Source organism: Fusarium musae, chromosome 1 (genome assembly GCF_019915245.1).
Source record: "Fusarium musae strain F31 chromosome 1, whole genome shotgun sequence".
NCBI lineage: Eukaryota > Fungi > Ascomycota > Sordariomycetes > Hypocreales > Nectriaceae > Fusarium > Fusarium musae.
The window spans coordinates 5,122,844-5,147,098 of NC_058387.1; the positions used below are offsets into that span (position 1 = coordinate 5,122,844).

The 24,255-nt window shown below is 49.4% G+C and overlaps 11 protein-coding genes across 11 annotated transcripts; 5 read left to right on the forward strand and 6 right to left on the reverse strand.

Annotated features, from left to right (window-relative positions):
- Positions 1–268: 268 nt before the first annotated feature.
- Positions 269–2,300, reverse strand: J7337_001520 (uncharacterized protein; the record flags this gene model as incomplete). Its single annotated transcript, XM_044819260.1, has 2 exons — positions 269–1,743; positions 1,865–2,300. 2 exons carry the CDS (start codon positions 2,298–2,300, stop codon positions 269–271), a joined length of 1,911 nt encoding a protein of 636 aa, XP_044686962.1.
- Positions 2,301–4,256: 1,956 nt separating this feature from the next.
- Positions 4,257–6,934, forward strand: J7337_001521 (uncharacterized protein; the record flags this gene model as incomplete). Its single annotated transcript, XM_044819261.1, has 4 exons — positions 4,257–4,268; positions 4,320–4,691; positions 4,746–5,063; positions 5,114–6,934. The coding sequence occupies 4 exons, from the start codon at positions 4,257–4,259 to the stop codon at positions 6,932–6,934; spliced, it is 2,523 nt and encodes an 840-aa protein (XP_044686963.1).
- A 367-nt stretch (positions 6,935–7,301) lies between these two features.
- On the reverse strand, positions 7,302–7,980 carry J7337_001522 (uncharacterized protein; the record flags this gene model as incomplete). Its single annotated transcript, XM_044819262.1, has 3 exons — positions 7,302–7,654; positions 7,735–7,752; positions 7,803–7,980. 3 exons carry the CDS (start codon positions 7,978–7,980, stop codon positions 7,302–7,304), a joined length of 549 nt encoding a protein of 182 aa, XP_044686964.1.
- A 460-nt stretch (positions 7,981–8,440) lies between these two features.
- Positions 8,441–10,399, forward strand: J7337_001523 (uncharacterized protein; the record flags this gene model as incomplete). The annotated part of the gene is made up of 3 exons (XM_044819263.1): positions 8,441–8,673; positions 8,730–9,170; positions 9,226–10,399. The coding sequence occupies 3 exons, from the start codon at positions 8,441–8,443 to the stop codon at positions 10,397–10,399; spliced, it is 1,848 nt and encodes a 615-aa protein (XP_044686965.1).
- Positions 10,400–10,527: 128 nt separating this feature from the next.
- Positions 10,528–11,864, reverse strand: J7337_001524 (uncharacterized protein; the record flags this gene model as incomplete). Its single annotated transcript, XM_044819264.1, has 3 exons — positions 10,528–11,282; positions 11,332–11,769; positions 11,822–11,864. The coding sequence occupies 3 exons, from the start codon at positions 11,862–11,864 to the stop codon at positions 10,528–10,530; spliced, it is 1,236 nt and encodes a 411-aa protein (XP_044686966.1).
- Positions 11,865–13,161: 1,297 nt separating this feature from the next.
- Positions 13,162–14,543, forward strand: J7337_001525 (uncharacterized protein; the record flags this gene model as incomplete). The annotated part of the gene is made up of 2 exons (XM_044819265.1): positions 13,162–13,599; positions 13,650–14,543. 2 exons carry the CDS (start codon positions 13,162–13,164, stop codon positions 14,541–14,543), a joined length of 1,332 nt encoding a protein of 443 aa, XP_044686967.1.
- A 632-nt stretch (positions 14,544–15,175) lies between these two features.
- On the forward strand, positions 15,176–16,338 carry J7337_001526 (uncharacterized protein; the record flags this gene model as incomplete). The annotated part of the gene is made up of 4 exons (XM_044819266.1): positions 15,176–15,208; positions 15,264–15,399; positions 15,450–15,758; positions 15,809–16,338. 4 exons carry the CDS (start codon positions 15,176–15,178, stop codon positions 16,336–16,338), a joined length of 1,008 nt encoding a protein of 335 aa, XP_044686968.1.
- Positions 16,339–16,569: 231 nt separating this feature from the next.
- Positions 16,570–19,769, reverse strand: J7337_001527 (uncharacterized protein; the record flags this gene model as incomplete). The annotated part of the gene is made up of 2 exons (XM_044819267.1): positions 16,570–19,551; positions 19,605–19,769. 2 exons carry the CDS (start codon positions 19,767–19,769, stop codon positions 16,570–16,572), a joined length of 3,147 nt encoding a protein of 1,048 aa, XP_044686969.1.
- Positions 19,770–20,417: 648 nt separating this feature from the next.
- On the forward strand, positions 20,418–21,914 carry J7337_001528 (uncharacterized protein; the record flags this gene model as incomplete). Its single annotated transcript, XM_044819268.1, has 1 exon — positions 20,418–21,914. The coding sequence occupies one exon, from the start codon at positions 20,418–20,420 to the stop codon at positions 21,912–21,914; it is 1,497 nt and encodes a 498-aa protein (XP_044686970.1).
- A 267-nt stretch (positions 21,915–22,181) lies between these two features.
- Positions 22,182–22,686, reverse strand: J7337_001529 (uncharacterized protein; the record flags this gene model as incomplete). The annotated part of the gene is made up of 3 exons (XM_044819269.1): positions 22,182–22,227; positions 22,283–22,481; positions 22,581–22,686. The coding sequence occupies 3 exons, from the start codon at positions 22,684–22,686 to the stop codon at positions 22,182–22,184; spliced, it is 351 nt and encodes a 116-aa protein (XP_044686971.1).
- Positions 22,687–23,369: 683 nt separating this feature from the next.
- On the reverse strand, positions 23,370–24,233 carry J7337_001530 (uncharacterized protein; the record flags this gene model as incomplete). Its single annotated transcript, XM_044819270.1, has 2 exons — positions 23,370–23,996; positions 24,051–24,233. The coding sequence occupies 2 exons, from the start codon at positions 24,231–24,233 to the stop codon at positions 23,370–23,372; spliced, it is 810 nt and encodes a 269-aa protein (XP_044686972.1).
- Positions 24,234–24,255: the final 22 nt, after the last annotated feature.

A 24,255-nucleotide genomic window follows, 5' to 3' on the forward strand; every position in this document is an offset into this window, starting at 1 on the left:
TATCATTGGCTTGTAGCTTCGGAGTCAATTGAGTTGAATGCTCAATGCGTCTGCAATCTCTTCATGTCGCTCCGGTTTCTCTTCTTCATCTTAACTATTCAGAGAGTAAATAACGACTTGTGGTATCCCGATTCTAGGTAACATTAACTCATTGCCTGAACTCCAATCATTTACCATCCAACGCCTTCTGCACGAATCAGGTCTACCATGACAGTAGAAGAATCATACCTAGGGACCAGACCTAGGGGGACTCGGCCAGATAGAATTTCTAATCCTCCTCCACTTCCTCATCCCATTGCTCCTTTTCTTTGTTCATCAGTTCGCTCATATCTGCCGGCTTGAAAATCGAACTCTCCGGATCTGTAATTCTCGGAACCTTGCGTAGGCTCTCGTCATCAAATACTGATCCTATTGTATCAATCCATCGCTTTCGGCGCTCCATCAGCGTCTTCGTAAGATCGCCAATGCCCGGGCGAGCGGTACCCGCAGCGCCGCCCACAAAGTGACTGCCGCCACCTGCACCTCCGGGACGCTTTGTCTTCTTGCTCTTGCCCATCGTGCGTGTGCGCTTCAGGTACGCAGCTTGTACTTGGCCGTCGAGATCCTCGAGGATGGTCTGATATTCCTGGTACGCCATACGCTCTCGTACCAGGTCCGTGAGACGAGCCTTGCGCGCACCGTTGATCAGCATCTGCTCCTTGAGGCGGTTTTGCAAGAGTCTTAATCTTGCTGCGACCTCGTCGTCAAAATGGCCGTCGTACTCTGCTTCGAATCCATCGAGAGGCAGAAACCCAATATGTCGCAGTTCCTGCTTGATGCGTTCATCAACCTGTGAGTATTCTAATTTTGGATGCGAAGCTTTCTTCCAGGCCTCCGTTGACGATTCGGGCATAAAAGCTGCGGGCTGCTGATTCGGTTTGTCATCAGAGGATACAGGCTTGTCTTCGACGTCTGCGTCACCATTCATGGTGATGTCTCCATTAGTGGTTCCGTTTGTCGTAGGCTTGTCGTCTGCGGATTGCACGCGGGCCTCAGGCCGAAGAGTTTGCATCAAACGGGTCAACCAGGGGCCTACTGAAAGCTTGTCTGTCTCTCCGACATCGTCGTCCATATTGTCTATGCTTCCTCGTGGCTGGTTCGGAGGGAGTTTATCTCGCCCTTGTTGTGGTGTATCGATCGACATTGCGCCGTCCTCCTCAGCCCATATCTCTGTATAGTGTCTCTTGCCACGCTTCGGCATTACAAATGGTGTCACACGGTCCCCCCGTTCTCGTAGAAAAGCTAGATCCTCTTCGGAAAATGGTCTGAAGAACGGCTCCACGTACGTCGAGAACGTAGAGAAGTTGATCTGACTGTTGGGCTTTGCATTGCTAAAATCCTTGTCGGGAGGATCGCCAGCAATAAGGTCGGCAAGATCTGATGGCGGATATGTTGCAACTGAGTAGATCTCTTTGCGCTCTTCATCGGGCATTCCAGGATAGGTCGCTCGAATTTCGTAAATGGTGGGGTCGGGAAAGGTGGAAGGATCTTCGCCGAATGTCATAGCTTGGGGCTGTTCGCGACGAGGAGGCGCACCCTCGTCTTCAGAGCTTGACTCTTCTTCGTCTCCTTCTTTCTCTTCGGTCTTGGCCTTCTTGTCAACATCCATGGCCGATGGCGAGCCAGCATGTGTAGGCGACAAGGGCGAACTTGGATCGCGGTCGTGTTTACGGTTTTTCGAGTCTCGCATTGGTGACGAACGTTCTATTAGGAAGTTAGTTCGGAACCCAATGTTTAGGTAATTAATTGCCAGTGCCAGCAACTGACAACCTCTATAGCCAGACGGCTGCCTCAGGCTAAACACATATATCATGAAAATACATACCGACATTGCCTTCCTGCGGCGCAAGTGAATCGGGCTTCTTTCTTTTATGTTTGGGTCGTTTTCCTTCTTGTTCACCGTCGCGATTGCTATAATCTTCGGATGGCCGCTTCTTGCGCTCATCTGCCAAGTGCCTCATCCCGCGATCGTAAAACGTCGAGCGCTTTTCCATGATATTGGATAAGCTTTTGAGTCGTTCAATCATGCCATCGAGGCTCTTGGAATCTGGAATGGTCGCATTTGAGGCGGATTGGTCGACGATATCATCGTAGGTAAGATTGCGAAAAAGAATGACTCTCGTGTTAAGATAGTCAGGATCGTAAAACTCCTGTGGTGGTAGACTAGCTGTCGCGACTGGAGCAGGCGTGGTGTTGCGGCTCTGCTTTGGCATGGCCGAGTTCTTCTTGCCCGTCCCCTTCTGACTCGCCCCTGGAGGCATGACCGCGGGTGTTTGAGAGTATAAATGAGCGTGGACAGTATGCGCTTGATTGGGAGTTTAGTTGCGCGTGATTTATCAGATAAGATCGAAAGTTGAGTGGAAGATTTTGATGATTATTGCGACAAGGGAACAACAACAGAACTGTAACGACACGGCTCCAAAGCACGCGATCCTATTAAAGTGCGTCACGGTACAGGTTGGGCGTCGGTACGTACCTGCCCCTTGATGTTCTCAGCTGAGGGGAAACAGCCCGATGCCGATGAGGAAGGACCCTTGCACTTGAAGAGTAAACACGGAATATGTTTAATTCCGTTCCTTTCAAGAGCTATCAGAAGCAAGTAATTAAATGCCATCCTCAATCGTGAAGTCTTCTGGTATCTACAAGTCACTGTTGCTAACGACTCTACTCCTGACCCTAGGTAGGTAGTTTTCAATTATCGATGTAGAACACATACTGAGATCACCCAACGACGCGACGGCTCATTAACACTAACATGGTGACGACTCTTGAAGACACACATAAGTAAATACTAACTTTACCTACCAAGACTCGGACCTCAAAGGCACCATGTATTTCGGGGGCTTTGAAACCAAGTCAACTGCATTCTTGCAGCAATTTGTTCTAACGGCCAAAATCGCGTTGTTCGTCCTGGATTCGATACGGGTAAATCATGCATAAATCGAGCAATGACTCGCTGTGCAAGCTTTCTATAGGTGCAAATGAGTTGCACGTTCTTCGATAGCTCTTCTTACTCGCAACAAACCGGAAGAAGGCCCTCAACTTCGCTCAAAACTTGGTACTTAGAAAACAACCTAAGTTAACGGTGCTCCTGTTACTGTCAACAAACACCAATGCTGGTAGCATCAGCTTCGCCTATGAAAAATTGATTCCTCTTGAAAGCATATATGAGAAATTAGTTCGAACCAGAGCATGATAATTATTGTCATTACTGGCCAGAACGATTGATTCTTGTTCTTACTTAGATCCCGCGACGTGGCCATTGCAGCTGAGAACTCCCGCACAGTTCAATTGGCTTTTCTTGATTGCAACACAAAATCTCTTGAATCTCATTCCAAGTGCTTGGGTTCTCTCATTTATCCGTACGTCAGTGTCGATGGCCACATGTGGTTGGCTACCATCGTCTGATTGGTCGTTGCGATTCTCTTTTGGAACGACCCGACTAATACGAAAACACCAAGCATGTCTACTCTTTGCAAGTAACAGTTTACCATGTACATACAGTACTTTTGTTTCTTTCACCTGTTAAAGATGTTTGCTCTTCGAGTGAAGAGTCAATAAAACAATGCCTTGTTCATTGTGAGATTCAACCTCTGTCATCACCACAGCCCACGCTCGAGAAGCCTCGTTGTCCTCGGCTCGTCAGGCCCATGATCGTCAACTATGCTCAGTTGAAACCGCTTGCTAACTATATACCCCACTCACACGCCACGAGCAAGAGCAACTACTCATAGCGAACGAAGGATGGCACATGTTTGCCGCCGCAGCAGCCTTGCAAGACCCTTGAAGCTCTATCAACTCTGAACATGTGCTTCAGCTATTGGCTCCCACCTCCATCACCCATCTTATAGCTCATGCCTAGAGTGAGCCCTGGCGGCGGGGTTATCATGGCTATCCGGTGGGGTTGAGTAGATCAACAGGGACCTCCATACACATGAGCAAGTAGATTCGCGTTGAGCACATCGTGTGCGAGGCGTCTGAGCTGCCGACTATGTACAATGACCGTTGTACCGAGACAGTGTACCCGAATTGGTTTCGAGCCAGGTCTCCTTGATTGCCAACTCGCGTGCCTCGACCTATATATCCTTGGCTCGCCGTGTCCTTGTTGCTCGATTTTTCATCCGTCTTCAACTTGATCGTGTGAACAGCTTTCAACACTGCTTCAATAGCTCCCTTCTTTCAGCACTCATTCTCTCACCATACAATGAGAGAGTATCATGGCTTCTCATGTAAGTCTGCATCGCGTCCCCAACTCTAATGCCTTCTAATCGACATGCTAGGGTGGTAACATGTTGTCCTTGGCTAACGCTCAGTCTCTTCTGGCCGGCATCGTTGCTACTGCTCTCAGCACGCTCTGCCTCACCTCAATTTTCTCCAGCAAGAGCCAGGACGAAAGCCCAGGCTTGATCAAATCCTTTTTCCTTTTTTTCTACTCCTCCTTCATCAAACCCCACCAGGGCGGTAAAAAGGGCAATCAACAAGATGCCCTTGAGAGCTTCTACAAGAAGCAAGCCGGGGCTTATGATGCTACCCGAAAGGTCCTACTCCGTGGACGTGAGGACATGCTGGCCCTTGTTGCCGCGCAGATCCAGGCAAAGCTGACGGATGATGCGCCTAAGAATGGCAACAAGAATAAGCGAATCTGGGTTGATGTGAGCTGCTATGACAGCCATGTTGTTGCAACAAATGACTGATATGTTATACAGATTGGCGGTGGCACTGGCTTCAACATCGAGGCCATGGGTGCATTCGTCGATGTCCCTACCTTCTTCTCGAGCGTATACCTCGTCGACTTCTCCCCTTCTCTCTGCGAAGTGGCACGAAAGCGATTTGAACGCCTTGGCTGGAAGAATGTCAAGGTTGTCTGTGAGGACGCTCGCAAGTTCCGTCTTGAGGATTATGAATCTGGGATGCCTTCAAAGCCAATTCCTCCTCGTTCCCCTGCTCTGAGCTATTTTGACAAGCCTCGCCCCGACTTTGGTGGAGCGGACTTGATCACCATGTCTTACAGTTTGTCCATGATTGTAAGTGACGGTGCATCGTATTGAGGTCACACGCTGATATCCGGTGATAGCCCGACTACTACTCAGTCATTGACTCTGTGATTTCTCTTCTCTCGCCCCAGGGCATCGTGGGAGTGATTGACTTCTATGTCCAGAACCAGGTTGATTTTGCCTTCCGAAACTACACTGGTGGTCTTGTCGACCGTCACGTCAACTTCTTGTCCCGAAGCTTTTGGCGCTCTTGGTTCGATCTTGACCGGGTTGGTCTTGAGCCCAGTCGCCGAGACTACCTCGAGTACAAGTTTGGTACTGTTCTCAACGTCAACACTCGCAACAAGGGCCTGGGAGCTATCCCCTACTACATCTGGCTCGGATGCCACAAGAAGCCTTTCTCGTCGTCTAGTCTTCCCCACGAGATTGTTGAACGCATTGACGCCCTGGTCACAGAGTCCCCTTATCTGTACCCCGCCAACCACGGAGATGCCCTGACTCGAGCCGTTGAAAGGTCTGCTCCTGAGATTCGATCTAAGGCGTTCCTCACTGCAGTTCAGAATCTGTCTTCCAACCTCCCTCTCCCCTCGTTCTTCTACCAGAATCACCATTGGCGCATCTACTATGATGAGCAACTCCCCAAGCACACTCAGTTCAAGGACGAGTACATCTACGCCTTCACCTGGGAGGATACTCGTGTTGATGAGCGTCTCTTGAAGCTTGGTGCTGACGACAAGGTCCTGGCCATTACTTCTGCTGGTGACAACATTCTCTCGTATCTCCTTCAAAGCCCTGCCCGTGTTCATGCTGTCGACTTGAACCCCACCCAGAACCACTTGCTTGAACTCAAGGCTGCTTCTTACACTGCCCTCCCGTATGAGGATTTCTGGAAGATTTTTGGAGATGGGAAGCACCCTCACTTCCGTGAGTTGCTCATCACCAAACTGTCTCCTCACCTTTCTGGTCGCGCATTCCAATACTGGCTCAAGAACGTCCATGTCTTCCAGAATAGCAGTGGTTACGGCTTATACGATACCGGAGGTTCTCGCCACGCTATCCGTGTCTTCCGTTGGATTGCACGAATCTTTGGTCTGCAGAAGGCTGTGAAGCAGCTCCTTGAGGCGAAGACTCTGAATGAGCAGCGAGAGATCTGGCGACGAAAGATCCGCCCCGCTCTTCTCTCTAAGCTTGTCTGTAACTTGGTTGTCTCTCAGGAGAGCTTCCTCTGGGCTGCTCTTGGTGTTCCTAAGAACCAGCTGGCCATGATTGAGGCTGATCACGCCGAGTCGGACCTTGTGAAGGGCCCCAAGCCTGCCGCCAAGAACACTCGCTCTCATGCTATTTGGCATTACATGGTCAACACTCTTGACCCTGTCGCTGAGGAGACTCACATAGCTGCTGATAACCCTTACTACTATGTTTGCATGGATGGCAAGTTCTCTCCCAAGTGCCACCCTGATTATCTCAGCCCCAAGGCCCACGCCAAGCTCTCTCGCCCTAATGCTCTTGATGGTCTTCGGATTCACACTGATGAGCTCGAGGAGGTTATTGCACGCATCACCCCTGGTACTCTGACTGTTGCCGTCGTCATGGATAGCATGGACTGGTTCGACACCGGATCTCGAGCCGCCGCTGCCCAGATCACTAAGCTCAACCGAGCTTTGGCTATGGGTGGTCGTGTTCTGCTCCGTTCTTCGGCCTTGACCCCATGGTACATCAAAGAGTTTGAGGCTCATGGTTTCTCACCCAAGCGACATGGTGCTCGTCTCGATGGAGCCTGTATTGACCGTGTCAACATGTATGCTAGTTGCTGGATTTGCACCAAGTCGGAGAACTTGCCCCCTCCCACCCCCGAGATGGATCGTGCTGGAGGCTCTGAGATTACTTCTTTGACTATCTAACTCGGACAGCTGGATTAGACTGAGATAAGGATTTGATATTGTGAGAATTAGTACAGAACAGAATAGCGAGCTTGGACAATAAAAATTGATATTGCGCAGCTTCTTCTTAGCCTTCATCCTGCTAAGACTCTGAAAGCGTTGGCAAAGCCTAGAAATTTCACAAGCCAAAACGCGTTGGAAACCAGAAGCCAGAATTTTAGTTCCGGAAGTAAAGTAGAAGAGCTGTCTTATATGAAATTGACGCAATCTTCGTTAACTCAAAGGAAATTTTTCTATACAGGTGTCTGCAGTCACAAATCTGCGCGACAAATAGTACTATCAACAGCATCCTTCATACCTTACACACGCCAAACAACGCTCAGCCAGTTTATGCCTTCCACACTCGTCGGACAGCCTCGGTGATACCAACATCGTTAGTCTCGAACTCGTACAGACCAACTCCAACGAGGACAGTCGCAATGTTGAGGAGCCAGTTGAAGATCTTTCGGAGGCCGGGGTAGGTCCTTGAGGGAATGTAGTCGATGACGACCTGCTGGAAGCCCATGTGGGAGTGGAGGAGGAGAACACTGCAGAGGATGGCGTCGAGAGTTGGGTTGAGAGATCCAGCGGCGAAGGGAGCGACGGTCAAGGGGACGAGACCAGCGGCGAGGAGACGCTCGAAGGTCCAGTGGTAAGAGCCGTGGGCAGCGTTGGGCTCGGGGATGGGAGCAGGGTCGTTGACTAGAGTATTTGTTAGCTATCGATATTCATATCATGTGAAGCCGGTCAAGTTGCGATTCGGCTTTTGGATGTGTTCATACCACCACCCTCGATGCGCTCTGAGAATACGTTAGCATATGGTCCTTATAATAGAGGCACTAGCACGCACGAGGTCCGGGAGGGAGAATAGCAGATCGTCGAGCAGTGTTGTGGAAAGCAGCGACGCCCTTAAGCTGAGATCGGATGCTAGGCATAGGCATGAAAGTGCTTCGGGTCGCGGGGACAGCGGCCAATCGAGAAGCCATAACGGTCTGCCTAAGCAGAGAGGAACGCGCAATTGAGGCCATTTTGAAGCGTTGAGTGATCTATTCTTGGTGATGTTGTCGCGGCGCTCAATTGGTGGCTGCTTCGAAGGGCGTCAGTGGATCAGAGGAAGAATTGGATTGATGATGTCGACTTGACCTGGATCAATCAATTCGAACTGGCCCCGGAACTGGATGTCCTACCATTGCCGAGGATCTCGAATTACCTCTTTCGTGATTGGTTCAAGGCGTCCCGAAGATTTCCCTGTGGTGTGGATCCCTCCACCTGTCACGGAGCCAATAGCGCTGTTTCGTCAGTGTCATCTGTGATTGGCCAATATTTGAAGATTCTATCCGACGTCGCTTGGATTTTTTTGGGTGGGCTAACAGCTTCGAGCCATGATGCCCAGATTTGTTTGAGTTGGAGAAGAGTTGGTTGCTGAAGACGATTTCGTTCTTTGCCATCCCAATTATTTCAACTGAGAAATTGCTCAATCCGACCACCATGGCGATCCATGCCATCGTCTCGAAACTCGCTCCCTCACGAACAACCATATATTCGAGATGCCTTAATGCACAACGGTCTCTCCAAGTTCGAAACATCGCGACGACGTACCTCAAGAAAGTTGCAGAAGGCGAGGAGAGATGGAAAGAGAGGGCAGAGAAGATTCAGAAAGGCGAGATCCCACACACATGGGATGTTCTCCAGGAACGAGGATATATCAAGGATGTGGCAGGGTATGCGACACTACCCATGATGCTCAACTCGACTATATATCTAACTTATACATCAGATCCCCCGAGAAGATTAAGGAAATTATGCGAGTCAGGAGGATAGGCTCCTACGTCGGTATCGATCCCACCGCCGACTCGATGCACGTCGGTCACTTGCTACCGCTGATGCCCATGTTCTGGATGTGGTTCCACGGTTATCCTGCTGTCACCTTGATCGGTGGCTCAACTGCCCGTATTGGTGATCCTACCGACCGACTCGAGAGCCGAGCGATTCTTTCCAATTCAGATATTTCCAAGAACATCACAAAGATCCACGTCCAATTGACGAGGTTATGGCAAAATGTCCACATTTTAAAACAGAAGTACGGATATGAGCCGGACTGGGCTGCCACACATCGCTTGTTGAACAACAACATGTGGCTAGGGAACCTTACTCTTTATGATTTTGCCAAAAGGATAGCCAGGCACACAAGAATCGGACCTATGCTGGCTAGAGATACGTGAGTTACCCTCTATCCAGAAACTGCGATTCAGAGTGCTAACAAAGACTTATAGTGTTAAGCGAAAGATGACTGAGGGAGACGGCATGTCTCTTGGCGAGTTTATGTATCCCCTTCTTCAAGGGTGGGATTTCTGGCACATGTACAACAAACTTGGCGTTCAGATGCAGATTGGAGGCTCAGATCAGTACGGCAACATCACTGCTGGAATCGAGGCCCTCAAGACCATTCGCGAGACTGAAGAGGCGCCTCACCTGAAGATGCCTTCGACTTGGGACCATGAACCCGTTGGTTTCACCGTGCCGTTGTTAACAGACTCTGCCGGCAACAAGTTTGGTAAAAGTGCTGGCAATGCTATATGGCTGGATGAGTTCAAAACATCAGCATTCGACTTGTACGGTTACTTTGTGAGAAGATCTGACGAGGAGATTGAGAATTTGCTCAAGATGTTCACTTTTATTCCTTTAGAGAATATCTCGAAGCTAATGAGGGAGCACCGAGCGGCACCCCAGGAGCGAAAGGCTCAGCACACCCTGGCGTTTGAAGTTGTTTCACTTATTCACGGAGCTCAGAAGGCTGTTGAGGAGGCCATGCAACACGAGTTTCGATTTGGTACCAAGCTACCTAAGGGTATTGTTAGTGAGCCTACTCCAGACACTGGCATCGTCACTCCCAACAATGCCCCAAGAAGCGATATCAAACTCCCTCGCTCCATCATGAACTCCTCACCAGCAAAGATTCTCCACGCTGTCGGTCTCGCATCCAGCAGCAGTGAGGGTCAGCGTCTGCTCTCTGCACAAGGCGCCTATATCGCCGCGCAGCCTGGTCAGAAGAGGGGACTCGTCCCTGGCAATCTGTCCTGGACTCCTATGAAGGCTTGGTTCCCCGAGGAGACTTCCAAGTTCCTCATCGACGACCGCATGCTCATCATGCGCAAGGGCAAGCACAACGTCCGAATCGTCGAGCTCATCAGCGATGAGGAGTGGAAGAAGAGCGGCCAGATCTACCCTGGCCAGCCCGGTACCGGTCTCCTGCGCAGGATGAAGGAGGAGTTGAAGAAAGACGCTGAGGCGAAGGGTAGACCAATATCAGACAGGGAGCTTACTGAAATTGCCTCGAGGAAGAAAAACCAATTGAGGGTTGCCAATAACTCGGATATTGAGCTGCCCAATAAGCACGATGTGCGTGAGAGGCGGGCTCAACTGTCATGGGATAGGAGAAGCAAATGAGGGGTTGCCTGTACAAAGTCGGCATATGTTTGCCGTGTAACATAGCACTGTAGTATATTGTAACCTCCATGATACCATAGATATGATGTAAAATGTTAAATGATAGGTATAGAAGTTTGAAACTGGGTCTATCTATAAAAGACTGCCAAGTCCCCCTTTGGAACCGGCAACTTCTTGAGTTTCTCCATAATTTCACTGTCCGTCATGTTCTGCTCTGTGATGATTTGGTCAAAGTGGTGACAGCCATCTGTATACTTCTGCAGTGGATCTCCTCCTGGGACAGGGCGACTTTGGCCAGATGCTAAGGCGGCAAGGTATTGTTTAGAGACGACGAATTTGTGAACGCGGTATATGCAACCCTTTATGACGCCGAACTGGACGAATCTGCGAACGTCAACAAAGCGAAGGACTTCGAAACCTGTGTCTTGATGCCCCTTGAGCCATTCCATGACGGATTTTCCTGGGGCAAAGGTGGACATGAGTTTGATAAGATGATAGTTGCTCACGAGGCCGCGTCCGTGTGATACATATGCAGCACATTCATCGACCATCCCGTCAACATTTCGGATAAAGTCGTGGATCCCAGGCCGTGGAGCGTAGCATGCCGTGAAAAAGAACATGTCAAGAAGTAGAATAGTGTCGTAGTAGAGGAGATGGCGGAGCGCGGTTTTTGCTAACTCAAGAGAGACAGAAGCAGCGTGAGCGATACGTCGAACATCAGAAACACCGTCGATGTGAGATATGACTTTCTGGAGGGTGAGATCCCAGGTCGGATCCATAATGTCAGAGAATTTGGCCTTTGGGACAGGGACATGCCAGCCTCGAACTCTAGGGGGGTCCATGTGGTGAGGGAAGAGCTTCATGTTGATAGTGTTTGCCTCGTCTGTGAAGTGATTAGTATCGAGTCCGTTCCAGTGACAAAGTTAGCTTACCAACTGGAATCATGCACTCTCCATAATTGTCCAAGTCCTCCTTGACGATCTCAAGCAAACTATCAATCGGTCTCCTCCCAGAGCCTTTTGTCTCTGCATTTTGACTCAAATACTCATTCTGTTTTTCCATCTCAGAAAAGGTCGAGGCTAGACCACGAACGACGCGCTCATAAGGAACATGGTCAACATCAGAGTCGAGCACGAGGCCGAAGTTGAAGATGAACTCATTTCGAAGATACTTGGTGTGAGGAATAACAACCGGGTATCCTAGTACGGTGTACTTCCCATCTGGCGTGTTGATAGTGAGATAGCGGTTGCAGAAGGCTTGTCTAGGAATGATGTACTCATGGAGTACGTCGAAGTCGATGAGAGGGGGTTTTGTTGAGCCTTCGACGGCGGTTATGCAGCCTGCGGGAGACTGTGCGACAATCTTGGGGCCTGAAATATTGTTAGAAAAGATATACGACCTCATTGGTATGTAAGTATTTACCCTCTTGGGGGAAGAATCTGGCGTAAAAGATGCCTTGAATCATAATGAACTTGGGGTCATTATCTGGTATTGAACAGAGATGTTGATATCGACTCTGACCATTCGCCGGGGTATATATATATGTAATAAATGGTGTCCTTATTCTAGGCGATGCATCTCATTCCATTTTTTTCAATGATTTGAGCGCATCTTATTGAAGCCTTCAGATAAGAGTTGAAGATGGTTTGGTAAGGCTAAGTAAGGCATGTTCACAGCTCGACTCAATTGAGACCAAGACCAACGCCCCACGCCAGTTGGTTACCCTGTATCAACCCAAGACCCTCGTAAAAAGTATAGAGTGAGTGAGTGGTGTGTTCGTTATTGAACGTCAAGATGAGTATACTAGAGTGAGATCTCCTGCCAAAGTCTTTTCTTCATCATCTAACTAATCTCGTTGTTTCGGAACTTTGCGCTGTTTAAGCCTTTTTGAACAAACGGAACCGAATACCTGCGAGAGTGAGAGATGGGTGCTTGAATCATGAGTTTGTATGCAGCCTAAAGCCACAGGTGTCCCCCATAAGGCACAAAGGAGGTATGAGAAGGGGAATAATTTCAACAAATGACGTCCGCCTCTTCGGTTAAAGAGGTTGAGATGAGGTCTAGTCCGTAGCTCCCGGAGATGATGTTGACTTGGCTGTGATTACTGGAATCTGGCTACAGAAGACGATGGACGTTGGTGGAATAAGTTGATATGTGTTCATCTGCTTGAGAGAGAATTATTCTAGAGAAACAAACGATCCCGTCTCATAAAAGGCTTTTCATAAGTACAACTCAGATGCAAACAAAGTCTCTATTTAGAGAATATTTCTTTTTTTAACTTCTCCGAATCCTGCCTTCATTCTATTCGATAATTATCCACAGCGCGTCATTGGCAGTAAAAGTTGCCCCACGTCACTACCCGACTGACAATACCACCTGAGTCCAGGCTGCCTACGCCTACGCCTGCATCTGCAGTTGATCCAATCGAGTAACTCAGCACTTACCGTCTGGGACTGGGCCTTGACGTTTAGTCTAGTCTACCCTCCACTTCTTCTCAAGGCCTCGCTCAATTTACCTGCTTTCAACTTCGCCTGCAACCTCGTCTTAGCTTCGAGACTACACTTTCCTTCCCAACATCCCCAGGTAATAGGTTATACCTATTTGGCAGTAACAGCATATCTGGACACAGCTCTCACGATCGCTCATAATCTACTTCTGTACTCAAGAACTCCCTCCCCGCTCTTGTTTCCATCCTCAACCCCCCGCTATCGCTACTCAACCCCCTCGTTGCGCCGCGCCACGCCATATCGCCAGTCTTCACAATGGCCGACAACCCCGAGCCGAGCGCTGATTCTCAGATCACCTTCAAGGTGAAGACTTCCTCGGACAGCACGCACAGCATCACTATCAACGATACAGCAACTGTCCTCGACCTCAAGACTAAGCTTGCTGGAGAGGACTTTGAGAACATTCCCGTTGAACGACAGCGTCTAATCTACTCTGGCCGAGTAATGAAGAATGACGATGCCCTGAGCACATACAAGATTAAGCACAACAATACAATCCACATGGTCAAGAGCGCTGCCAGCAATCAGCAGCCCAACCAAACTCCCGCCGCCAATACCTCAACATCGACTCCCGCCCCGACCAACATGGCTTCAGGCACGGCCAACCAGCCTTTTGCCAACTTGACTGGTGCTCGATATGCTGGATTTGGGAATGGACTTCCTGGGCTTGATATGTTCGGGCCCGACGGTGGTGTACGTATGATGCCATGTGGATGTCGACTGTCGCTGACACATACTTCTAGATGGGCGCTCCAATGGATGAGGCACGAATTCAACGACTCATGTCCGATCCCAACGTTCAACAATCTATGAACGAAGCCCTTAACAACCCCGATTTTATCAATATGCTAATCGATTCGAACCCTATGCTTCGAAATCTTCCCAACGCCCGAGAAATCATCACATCACCATTCATGCGACAGATGATGAGCAGCCCCGAGATGATGAGCCAGGCTATGCGTATGCAGCGAAGCATGCAAGGAGGAGAGGCTGGAGCTTTCCCAGCTCCTGGTGCTACCGATACCACACCCCAGGGCGCAGCCAGCGGAGGAAATACGCAAGGTCAACAAGGCCAGGCAAACCCTTTCGCTAACCCACTTCTCTCAGGCATGTTGGGACGCCAACAGGGAGGCGCCCCTGACATGGCTCAGCTGATGCAGCACCTCGAGGGACTTGTCGGTCAGGGACAGACAGCGGCGGGACAGACGGGACAGACTGGCACAGGCAACACACCCAGCCAAGGAGCGACGGACAGTTCGGCCGGTGCGCAGACTTCTGGAACAACGCCTAGCCAAGGTGGTACACAGCAGGGCTCAACCACTAGCCCACCTCCCGCGAACCCTTTCGCTGCGCTCTTCCCTCCTCCGGGAGCTGGCGCACAGCCCAACAACCCTTTTGGCATGAACCCCGAGATGATGCAGCAGATGATGCAAATGCTTGGTGGTGGTGGATTGGACTCGGCTCCTGCGGCTCCTGCGGCTCCTGCTGATAACCGACCTCCGGAAGAGCGCTACGCTGAGCAATTGCGCCAGCTTAATGATATGGGTTTCTTTGACTTTGACCGCAATGTCGCGGCCCTGCGTCGAAGTGGTGGAAGTGTTCAGGGTGCCATTGAGCAATTGCTTAGCGGACCTTGAGCTACAGATCCAGCGCGGAGAGTCTGGGGATTAGAATCCAATGGTTGCCCACTTCAGTTGGGAGGGGCATTCGAGTCAGGACTGCGAGACAAGCCGAGCAACACAGGTTGATTGGGGAGATATCCTCTAGGTGAAGCATGGTGTGGTCATAAATATCAGGTTTGGAACAGAGAGTAGTTCGAGCTTCGATTACAGCCTGTTTTAATGTGATTTGTAATTAGTCATGACTCTGATTATAGCTGAACTCATGAGGCTGGAGTGCTAATAGGGACATCATCAACGTTGATGTAATAATCCATTATTGGTGTATGGTATGTACTCCGTATCCGTAGTCCACTCGATCAATTAACTACCTTAAAAAGTAGGGGCCGATCGCCGGGGGAACATGCCTCGGCTCATGGATCTCTTCCCCGCGTAACCCCAGACTCTGGCTGCGACAAGGTAACCGACGTCAGCTATTAAATCTGTTCTTTTTCTTTTTCTTTTCCTTTTGCGACATCTCTAATTTCTCCTCCATTTGTTACGTAAACTATATATTGTGGTTTCTTAGTCAACTCTTGATCACATCCAATTCCTTAAGGACGGAACTTCACTCATAATACCCAGCCAGATACATAACAGCCATATCCATCATGCGCGGCATCCAAATCACCGAATACCTCAAGGTGAGCTTCCAATGCCACCGATCGCTTCCATCAAATATTCTAACAAACCCAAAAGGGCCCTGAACAGCTCCAGGTCTCAGATCTCCCCGATCCCAAGCCCACAGACAATGAATATCTCATCCAAGTCCACGCCGCCGCCGCCAACTTCTTCGACATCTTACAAATCCAAGGAAAATATCAAAACCAACCTCGTAAGCTCATCTACATAAGTATTCACCCACAACATACTGACGTCGTATAGCTTTTCCCTGGATAGCCGGCGCCGAATTCGCAGGTACTGTCATCGCCACACCCAAGAGCTCCAACCCCAAGTTTCCCGTTGGATCGCGAGTCTTTGGCGCATCCCAGGGCGCTTTTGCGACAAAGATCAAGGCGAAAGAAGAGACACTCCTGCCTGTCCCCGATGGTTGGTCGTTCAAGGAGGCGGCTGGTCTGTTTGTTACTGCGCCTACAAGTTATGGCGCTTTGGTTGTGAGAGCGGGCGTCAAGAAGGGCGATTACGTGCTTGTCCATGCTGCAGCTGGTGGTGTTGGTCTTGCAGCCGTTCAAGGTATGAGATTCTCAGAAGTGGTGATGAGAATAAGAACTGACATGAAATAGTGGCCAAGGCTTTTGGCGCGACTGTTATCGCGACAGCCTCTACACAGCACAAACTCGACATTGCAAAGTCTTATGGCGCCGACCATGTCATCTCTTACAACGATGCTACATGGCCCGCTAAGGTCAAGGCTTTGACTCCCAAGTCCCGTGGAGTCGACATCGTCTACGACCCCGTCGGTCTAATCGACCTTTCTACAAAGTGCACAGCCTGGAACGGTCGAATTCTTGTTATCGGCTTCGCAGCTGGCAAGATCGAAAAGGTTGCCATGAACAAGGTTCTCCTCAAGAACATCTCTATCGTTGGACTTCACTGGGGTGCTTATTCTATTCACGAGAGGGAGACGATACCCAAGGTGTGGAATGGCATCATGGATCTTGTTAAGCAGGGTAAGCTCAGGGGTACTGAGTATACCGATGAGGAGTTTGTTGGTCTTGAGAGGACTGGGGCCGCGCTGAAGGCTCTTGGTGGCCGGGGGACTTGGGGTAAGGTCGTTATTAAGATACCTGAGGAGGGACAGAGCAAGCTATAGATGGCGGCTGTATGCGATATGTGACCGAAGAGATAGGTTCATGTTACTGAAAATTCAACTGGCTGAGTTAACAACCATTGAGAGAGGACTTCGTAGTAATCTTCAGCCATTTGTATGAACTCGTTAACAATGGTCTAATCTTACTTAATGCAAAGCAATCCCTGGTGTATCATTTCCCATTTCATCATCGTAATCCTCTGCTACTCTAATCCCATGTCCAATGATATTATCTTACTGCTGCTGCTGCTGTTGTTGTTGCTGAACACCAGAAGCCATCTGCTGGAACTTGTCTAGCACCTCTTTATCTACATTGACAGCCCACTGCTCCTGGAAGGCCTGCTCACCTCCGACCCTGTTCACCAAGTCCTGCAGGCGCATCTTGACAAAATCGAAGGCGTGAACGGTATGGATGGGATCTTTGGCTTCCATGTTGCGTTCCGCAATGATCTTGGGGGTATCATATTCGGTGGTCTCCAGAGGACCCCATATCAGGGTATCGGTCCCGTTGGCCACACCATCTTGGAGATCGGAAATCACATTGATCCACATATCGAAGTAGTCCTGGAGTTTGCTCAACACGAGTTCTTGAACAGGTGATGGCAATTCCAGAAGTCTTGTCAAACCAAGAAGATAGAGTTTCTGCCGCTCAATGTGGTCCATACTTGACATATGCGAGAACCACTCAGATGAGAGCCAGGCCCAGACTTGATCAAGCGAACCCATATTGGTCAGCATCTGGCTGAAGAGTGTGGGTTCAGCGAGAGCCAGTCGTCCTAGAATGGCAAAGTAATCTGTCTCAGTGATAGTACTGAGTTTGCTGACCTTTCGGTTAGGACCTGTGGTCTGATGTGATTCCCAAGCGTCATGTAGGTTTCCGAGGATTTTGTTCATAAAACCGATTTCAACCATATCCTGTAAGATAACTGAAACGCCCGTCGAACCGCCAAGCTCTACAGCGGCCCTGATGAAATTCTCAATGCAACTCGTACCCATTCGAACCTGTTCTCGGCTCTTTGAATCTAAGATATTAGACAAGGCGCTCAATGTCGGGCGACGCAGGCGGTCTTCTAGCATAGAAGCGGGAGCAAGAAGGATATAAGACTCCACAGCTGTTAGAGCCAGTGAGGCCGTCTCACTATCATATTCAAGTAGTGGCAGAACAAGTTCTGCAATGTTTACCAACTCAGGAGCCAGGGGAGCATAGCTCTGCATGAGAATATTATTCCACAATTCCAAAGACTCATCAATTAAGTGGAGGTGTAGGTCTGATCCTCGGCGGGCTGCTTCAGAGAGGAGTGGCAGCATGAAATGCTGATATCGTTGTGAATCGGGGCCCATGCTCATAACGAGGGCTGCAAAGATCGATGTGACTGCTTGTTTGATCATGTACTCTTCAGCACCCGAGTTCTCCCAAACTGTAGGAAGAGCTGACATGAGCTGGTCTCCAAACTGTGATACTTGCTCTTCCATTCGTGTAACCAGGATTCTAATCGACTCAAGGATAGCGAGCTTAGTCTCATCGACATCAACACTTTGAACAAGGTTGATGAGCTGTGACAAAACATCAGAAGTGTATGGCAGGAAAGCATCGACGTTGAAGTCAAGCTCATCTGCAATCCATCGTAGTTGTCGGGCAGCTGTAATTCTGACAACCACATCATTGGTCTCGTCCTCAGGGTTGAGGAAATGCCGGTAAATTTGGTAGACAATTGGCCTGCTTGAGTCATCGAGCTTGATAGGAGCCCACTGACTCACAAGGATGGCGATTCGTCGTCGCAGGACCTTGCAGAGTCCGCCTTGTAGACGTGCATCATTGACAATTGTTGAAGCCAAAACGGCATCAAAGTCAAACACATGGTGAACATGAGCAGCGGCGAGGCCCATTGCAGTATACACTGCCTCTTTGGTAGCAATATCGGCCTGGGGATCTTGTGCTGTCTGGAAATAAGACAATAGCGGAGGGACTAGCAAGTCCTTATAGTTTGTGAGAAGGTCGAGGAACAGTTTTTCAGCACATGGCCTTACTTCCCACTCATAAGCATTTCCTTCGCTCTGTTCCTGTTGCTCCCACTCCTCCGGATCTTCTTCCCAGCCTTCAAGATCCGACTTACGGAAGACAAAGAGATGGGTGATGATGGAGTTAACAATTTGAATGACGAGATCGGGTTTCAAAAGTTCCGATTTGATCAGGTTCTTAGCCTTTTCTTGCTCGGCCTTTGTTTCTGGGCTTCGCCATCTAAAAGTCTGGACATGCTGGAACCCTATTCGGACGCATGACCTGAGAAGGAGAAGTCCTTTGAGCGCCAGTCTTTCTAGTACAGGGCCCTCGACCTTGGACTTTGCAGATCCGGTTTCTGATGGGCCTTGTCTGATACCGCCAGACTTGTCGAATACCTCCGCAAACTTCGCAACCAGCTCCCAGTATGATTGCACCAAGGGGATGGAGTTGGGAAGAAACACAAAGCTGGCAGCGTGTTGCTCTGCCATGTCAATGTGCAGCTTGGTAAATTGGAGCAAGTGTTTGCCAACAACTTCTTGATAATTTGGTGGGACTGCCGAGTCGTGGCTAACAAGGTTGAGGAGCTGCCCGAACTGGTTCTGTGACAAAGTCCAGAATTGCTCAACGGTGTTGTCACTGTGGGGGCGCTCGTAGCCCATTATAACGAGTCGACGAAGGACTCGAAGAGCAAGTAAACTGTTGAGCATAGCCAGGTTGACTTCCTCCTGACCTCCCGGCCCACCAGTAAGGAAGCCCATCCATGCCTGGGACTTTTCTGAGTAGACTTCGCTTAGAACGTGAACAATCTCAGGGGTGACTGATTGCAGAGCGGTCTGGTTCTTTCGCATTCGTGCGGTTCCCAATTCCTTTACCACTCGTAGTAGAATCTCAAGGATGCCGTGAAGATGTCTCTGGTTGCCATTTCGCGATGAACGGAGTAGTTCAATGATATTGCCCATAGCATCTGGCCATTCACCAGGATAATCGATTCTAACGATCTTCGCGACCACCAGAGCATTGTGTAGAGCAAGGTTGGTGTGCTCTTCCTCGATAGAACCTTGGAATAGTCGCGAGCGTATCAAGCTCTTCTCCTCTGGTTTTATACTGTTCTTGACCTGGTTATACAACCTCCAATAGCGGTCAATACCGTTCTTGAGCTGAATAATGGCGAGAAATCGAACTTCGTAGGCGAGGGACTTGTCGAGGTAGACAGCCTGCGAGATTGTTAGTGCCCTGAAAAGAGTCTCGATCTCGGCCATAGGCTCACCTGCAACGAAGAATAGTAACCTGGTTGGAGCTCCCATGATGTTAGTTGTTGCCCTGCCGTCTGACGCTGCGCATAATCGGTTGAGGTGGCTGACTGCAGTGTCTGGTAAAGCGACTGCAAAGACAGCGGATTCGCATCGCCTGGGACTTCGATAGCGAAGCTCATGGTGAGAGCCAGTAGCGGCTTATGTCCGTAGGAGCCGCAGGACTAGTTAGGACTGAAGGAGCTTAGATATGGTAACAGAGTATTAAGAGGGCGAGGGCCTCGTTGTGTAAGTGCGAAGAAAAATTACGGTATGAAGAAGAGTCGTGAATTTTGGCTAGTTGAGATCCAATGCTCACGCAGTTGCTCTGTTTGTATGGATGGCGGGGTTCCATTAGGTTGTTAGCGTTGGGGAGGGGTCACAAAGACCCAAAGACCCATGCCACAATGTCCATAACCACTATAAAACAAAGGGACTGTACATCCAGCCTATGATCTCACCTTTCATATATGGAATTGCATGTGAGCTGACCTGCCTGAGTTTGTACCAATTATCAGTAAGACTGTGTTCTTTGTAGGTTTATATGCAATACATCGCCCTGTATTATATTGTTAACCGCTAGACGAGCTGGACATGTCCACCGACTGCCGATAGGCGATAGCTGACCGCTAAGAATAGCGGCCCGTGGGTGTCCGCTAGGCTTTAAACAGCAACAAGCTGGCAGGCGCCCATGGAACGATTTCAGGTGGGTTTGTGAATTTTGGATCGTCATATTTCCACAAAAGCATTGAATATCGATCTATCACGCGCCATTGCATGCTGAAGTGGCCATGATCCGCTCAAGAACTGCCCGAGCGGCCTTCAATACATCAAGAAGACCATGGACGTGCCCGCAATGTATCTCCCGTAGCCGATTCTACTCTGAAAAGACCGAAAAGCGAGAACCCCCCGACCATCGTAAACTCGGCACCAAGCAAGAACTCTTTATCAGCTCGATCTACAGCCCTGGTTCCCCGATATTCCTACCGAATGGCTCGCGAATCTTCAACCGACTTGTCGACTTTCTCCGAAAACAATACGTGCGATATGGCTTCGAAGAGGTTATTACGCCGACCATCTACAAAAAGTCACTATGGGCCAAGTCAGGTCATTTGGAAAACTATGCCGACGACATGTATGCTGTAAGAGGGAATACAGAACCGCCGCCTGCGCAACATGATGGATGCTGTGGGAGTGACCAGAAGGAACTAAAGCCAGACGAGGAGGAAGAGGGTGATTATGGTCTAAAACCCATGAATTGCCCCGGCCACTGCATCATTTTCGCCTCCAAAAACCGCAGTTACCGAGATCTTCCAATTCGATATGCCGACTTCAGTCCTCTCCATCGAAACGAGATTTCCGGCGCATTGAGTGGACTCACCCGTGTTCGGCGTTTTCATCAGGATGACGGACACATCTTTTGCCGACCAATTCAAGTTGAGAAGGAGATCAAGAAGACTCTAGACTTTGTCAAGGTGGTGTACACTGTCCTGCGATTTGACTCAAACTATCGACTTGCACTCTCCACACGGCCAAAGGATCACTACATTGGTACCGAAGAGGAGTGGGACCAGGCCGAGAACGCCTTGAAGCGAGCTCTGGACGCATCAGGCATGGAATGGGGTGTGAATGAGGGAGATGGTGCTTTCTACGGACCCAAGATCGATATCGTCCTCACAGACTCGGATGGAAAGGAACATCAGACGGCGACCATTCAACTTGACTTTCAACTACCCAAGCGATTTGAGCTTGAGTATCAGGCCCCTGCGCCAGAATATGAAGCTAGAGGCGAGACGACCACGGATGCTTCTCTACTCGATGAGTATGGCCCCGTGCGTCCTGTTATGATTCACCGCGCTGTCCTGGGCTCGGTTGAACGTCTCATGGCTCTCCTGATCGAGAAGTACAATGGCAAGTGGCCTTTCTGGTTGAACCCCCGACAAGTCATCATTCTCACCATTAACACTGCCGAGCCTGTTGTCGAATGGGCGGGACAAGTGCGCAGTGTGCTGGTCGGTAACAACGACCAACTTTATGAGCAGCTTGAGAACGGCACACTTCCTAGTCAGGATAACGCATTTCGACCAACTGGGCTGTCGGTTGATATAGATGATAGTGCACGGCCTCTGGGTGCGAAAATCAAGGAGGCAAGAGAGAAGAACTACGGTGAGATTCTCGTGATCGGACAGAAAGATGTTGAGAACAAGCGGGTTTCGTTGGGTAAGGAGATGCTATCACCAGAGGAGGTGCGTGAGCGGTTCAAAACCATGGTAGACACATTTGCCTAGACATAGAGATGCGATGTCATGTAATAATAGCGGTAAAAACACATTTGTATGATACAATAGTCTCTATATCAGTCTTTCTTCCCTAGTCATGCTGATAGCGCGGCGCTGCCATTGTGGCGCGGCTCGTTGCTATCGCGATTTCGGATGGCCAGGTGCTGATATCGTATATGCGACAGTCAATCAGTTCCATCGTTTCAATACCCCAGGCTGTTGAGTCTGTTCGGGCTCTTGACGTACGGTAGCTGTGAAGACCATACAAGTGCGTAATCATCCCCTAGTACGACCTGGGTTCGTCGCCTGTTCATATAGGGCCCTTGAAAGATAGTCAGTACCTGGTTTGTTGATCGTAAAGTGGTCACCCGACTTACCTCTTGTGTTTCTCATCGACATCACCGCCAGCCTGTTCAATGCGATCAACCATGGCCTTCCTCTCTGAGAGCTGCTCACGCATATAGTCAACCGTCCGCTTCAGAACCAGGCCTTCGGATCTCCCCTGTCCTTCTAAGCCAGGCACCAGTTCGGTTAAGCGGTCGAAGCCTTCACGAATCGCTTGTCGTCGCTTCTGCTCTGATTGATGCGCATTAGCGAATATCATCTCAAGGATACACTCAGGAGTATCTCAGATATCATGCGACAGTAGATATCACGTGTAAATAGTTCACATACCAGATGCGATATGGTTTTGCTTCTTTTCCTCCTCAGTAAGTCGTGGTTTCTCATCGGCCGCACCGGCATCGCCATTGGCGGGAGACTTGTTATTCGGAGACGACATTATTTGGCCGAGTAGTGATAATGAGGAGAAGGGTAGTGAGACGTAAACAAACAAACAAACGTGCAAAATTTGTCAAGATGCGCATAGAACTTTCATGTGAGAGAGGATATGTAGGTCGCAAATGACGTGCAAGGGTGCTGTCCCCGGATTTTCCATGTGAAAATGACACTACAGGACCCTTAGTCTGCCTGGTCCTTGCATATTGACATCCAATATGGAAGGCGGGCGTTCTCCTGGTTTGGCGATTGAATCATGTCTTGGGTTTGGTTGTTCCTGATCTGCAACACCAATGTTTTAATTTAGTCATGGTAATTATGTAATTATGTGACTTCACTCTACCGTTCTGAGTATATCCATGAGGCTCAGACTGCTTTGCTCAATACTACAAAGGCAGCTTGTTCTTATCAATGCAATCTTTCTGTTAGCTCAGTCAAAAGTAGTCATGAGGAGCGGGTATCATATGTCCTCTGGTGCTGAGACCTTGGGTCCACGATGACGGGATACAACCACTTTGCACCTATCAGCTTAAAAGAACGCTTCTGGAAACCCGAGCAACTTAGAAGAAGCCAGGAAGAGATAGAGGACTGGCAAAATGGGGACTGGTCAAGCCACATTTGTGTAGCTCGTTAAATTGCATGAGTATCCATTATATTTCCCTGGTATCCTCTATTCTTGCCTAACATCTAATCCTCTTCCTCGCCTTCACCCTCAAAGTCCTCCTCTTCCTGTCTGAATATGACCTTCTCCGCCATAGCCATGCATTTTCTCACTGGAAGTCCAACAACGTTGTCGACACATCCGTCAAGCTTCTCAACAAGTAACATGCCGCCCACGCCTTGAACAGCGTAGCCACCAGCCTTATCCGCACCCTCACGAGTCTTGACATATGCTTCAATCACATCATCAGGAAGACCATCAGATTCACTCAAGAAGTACACCTTGGTCTCTTCTGTGTAGGTGTCGATGACATAGCCCGGATGTCTCGCGTCTTCTCTTGGAGCGATTACTACAATCGATGTCAAGACCTTGTGCATTCTCTGGTCCCGCAGATGCTTTAGCATGCGAATGTGATCAGCTTCACTTCGAGGCTTCTCCAGGATCCGACCATCTTTGGTAACGATAACAGTGTCCGCAGCAATGACGAGATCAGGATCCGGTATAGATTTCAGATGAACTTCAAGTGCGGTAGTATAAACGTCCATACACTTTTGGTGAGCAGTTGCAGCTACATACTCGTAAGGACCTAGTGCAGCCTTATCGAGATTCTCGGGTTTGGTGGATGGGAGAATCTCGAGGTTTGTGAGGCCAAACTATGTTTTGTGAGAAAAAGGCCATTGGTATTGACTCCCATGTTTTTGGCTCACCTGTTGGAGCAATGCCTTTCTTCGTGGTGAGGCAGATGCAAGAATCACTCTCTTGCCGTTGAGGTGCTTCAGAATTGGGAGATCTAGCGGTATAGGACCTTTCCGTAAGGGCCGCTGAGGGGTGCTCTGGGTGGCGGTCGACTTTTCATAGTCAGGAGGTGGTTCGCTTGGTGTGTCAGCCATTTTGTCTGGCTTCTTTGATTCC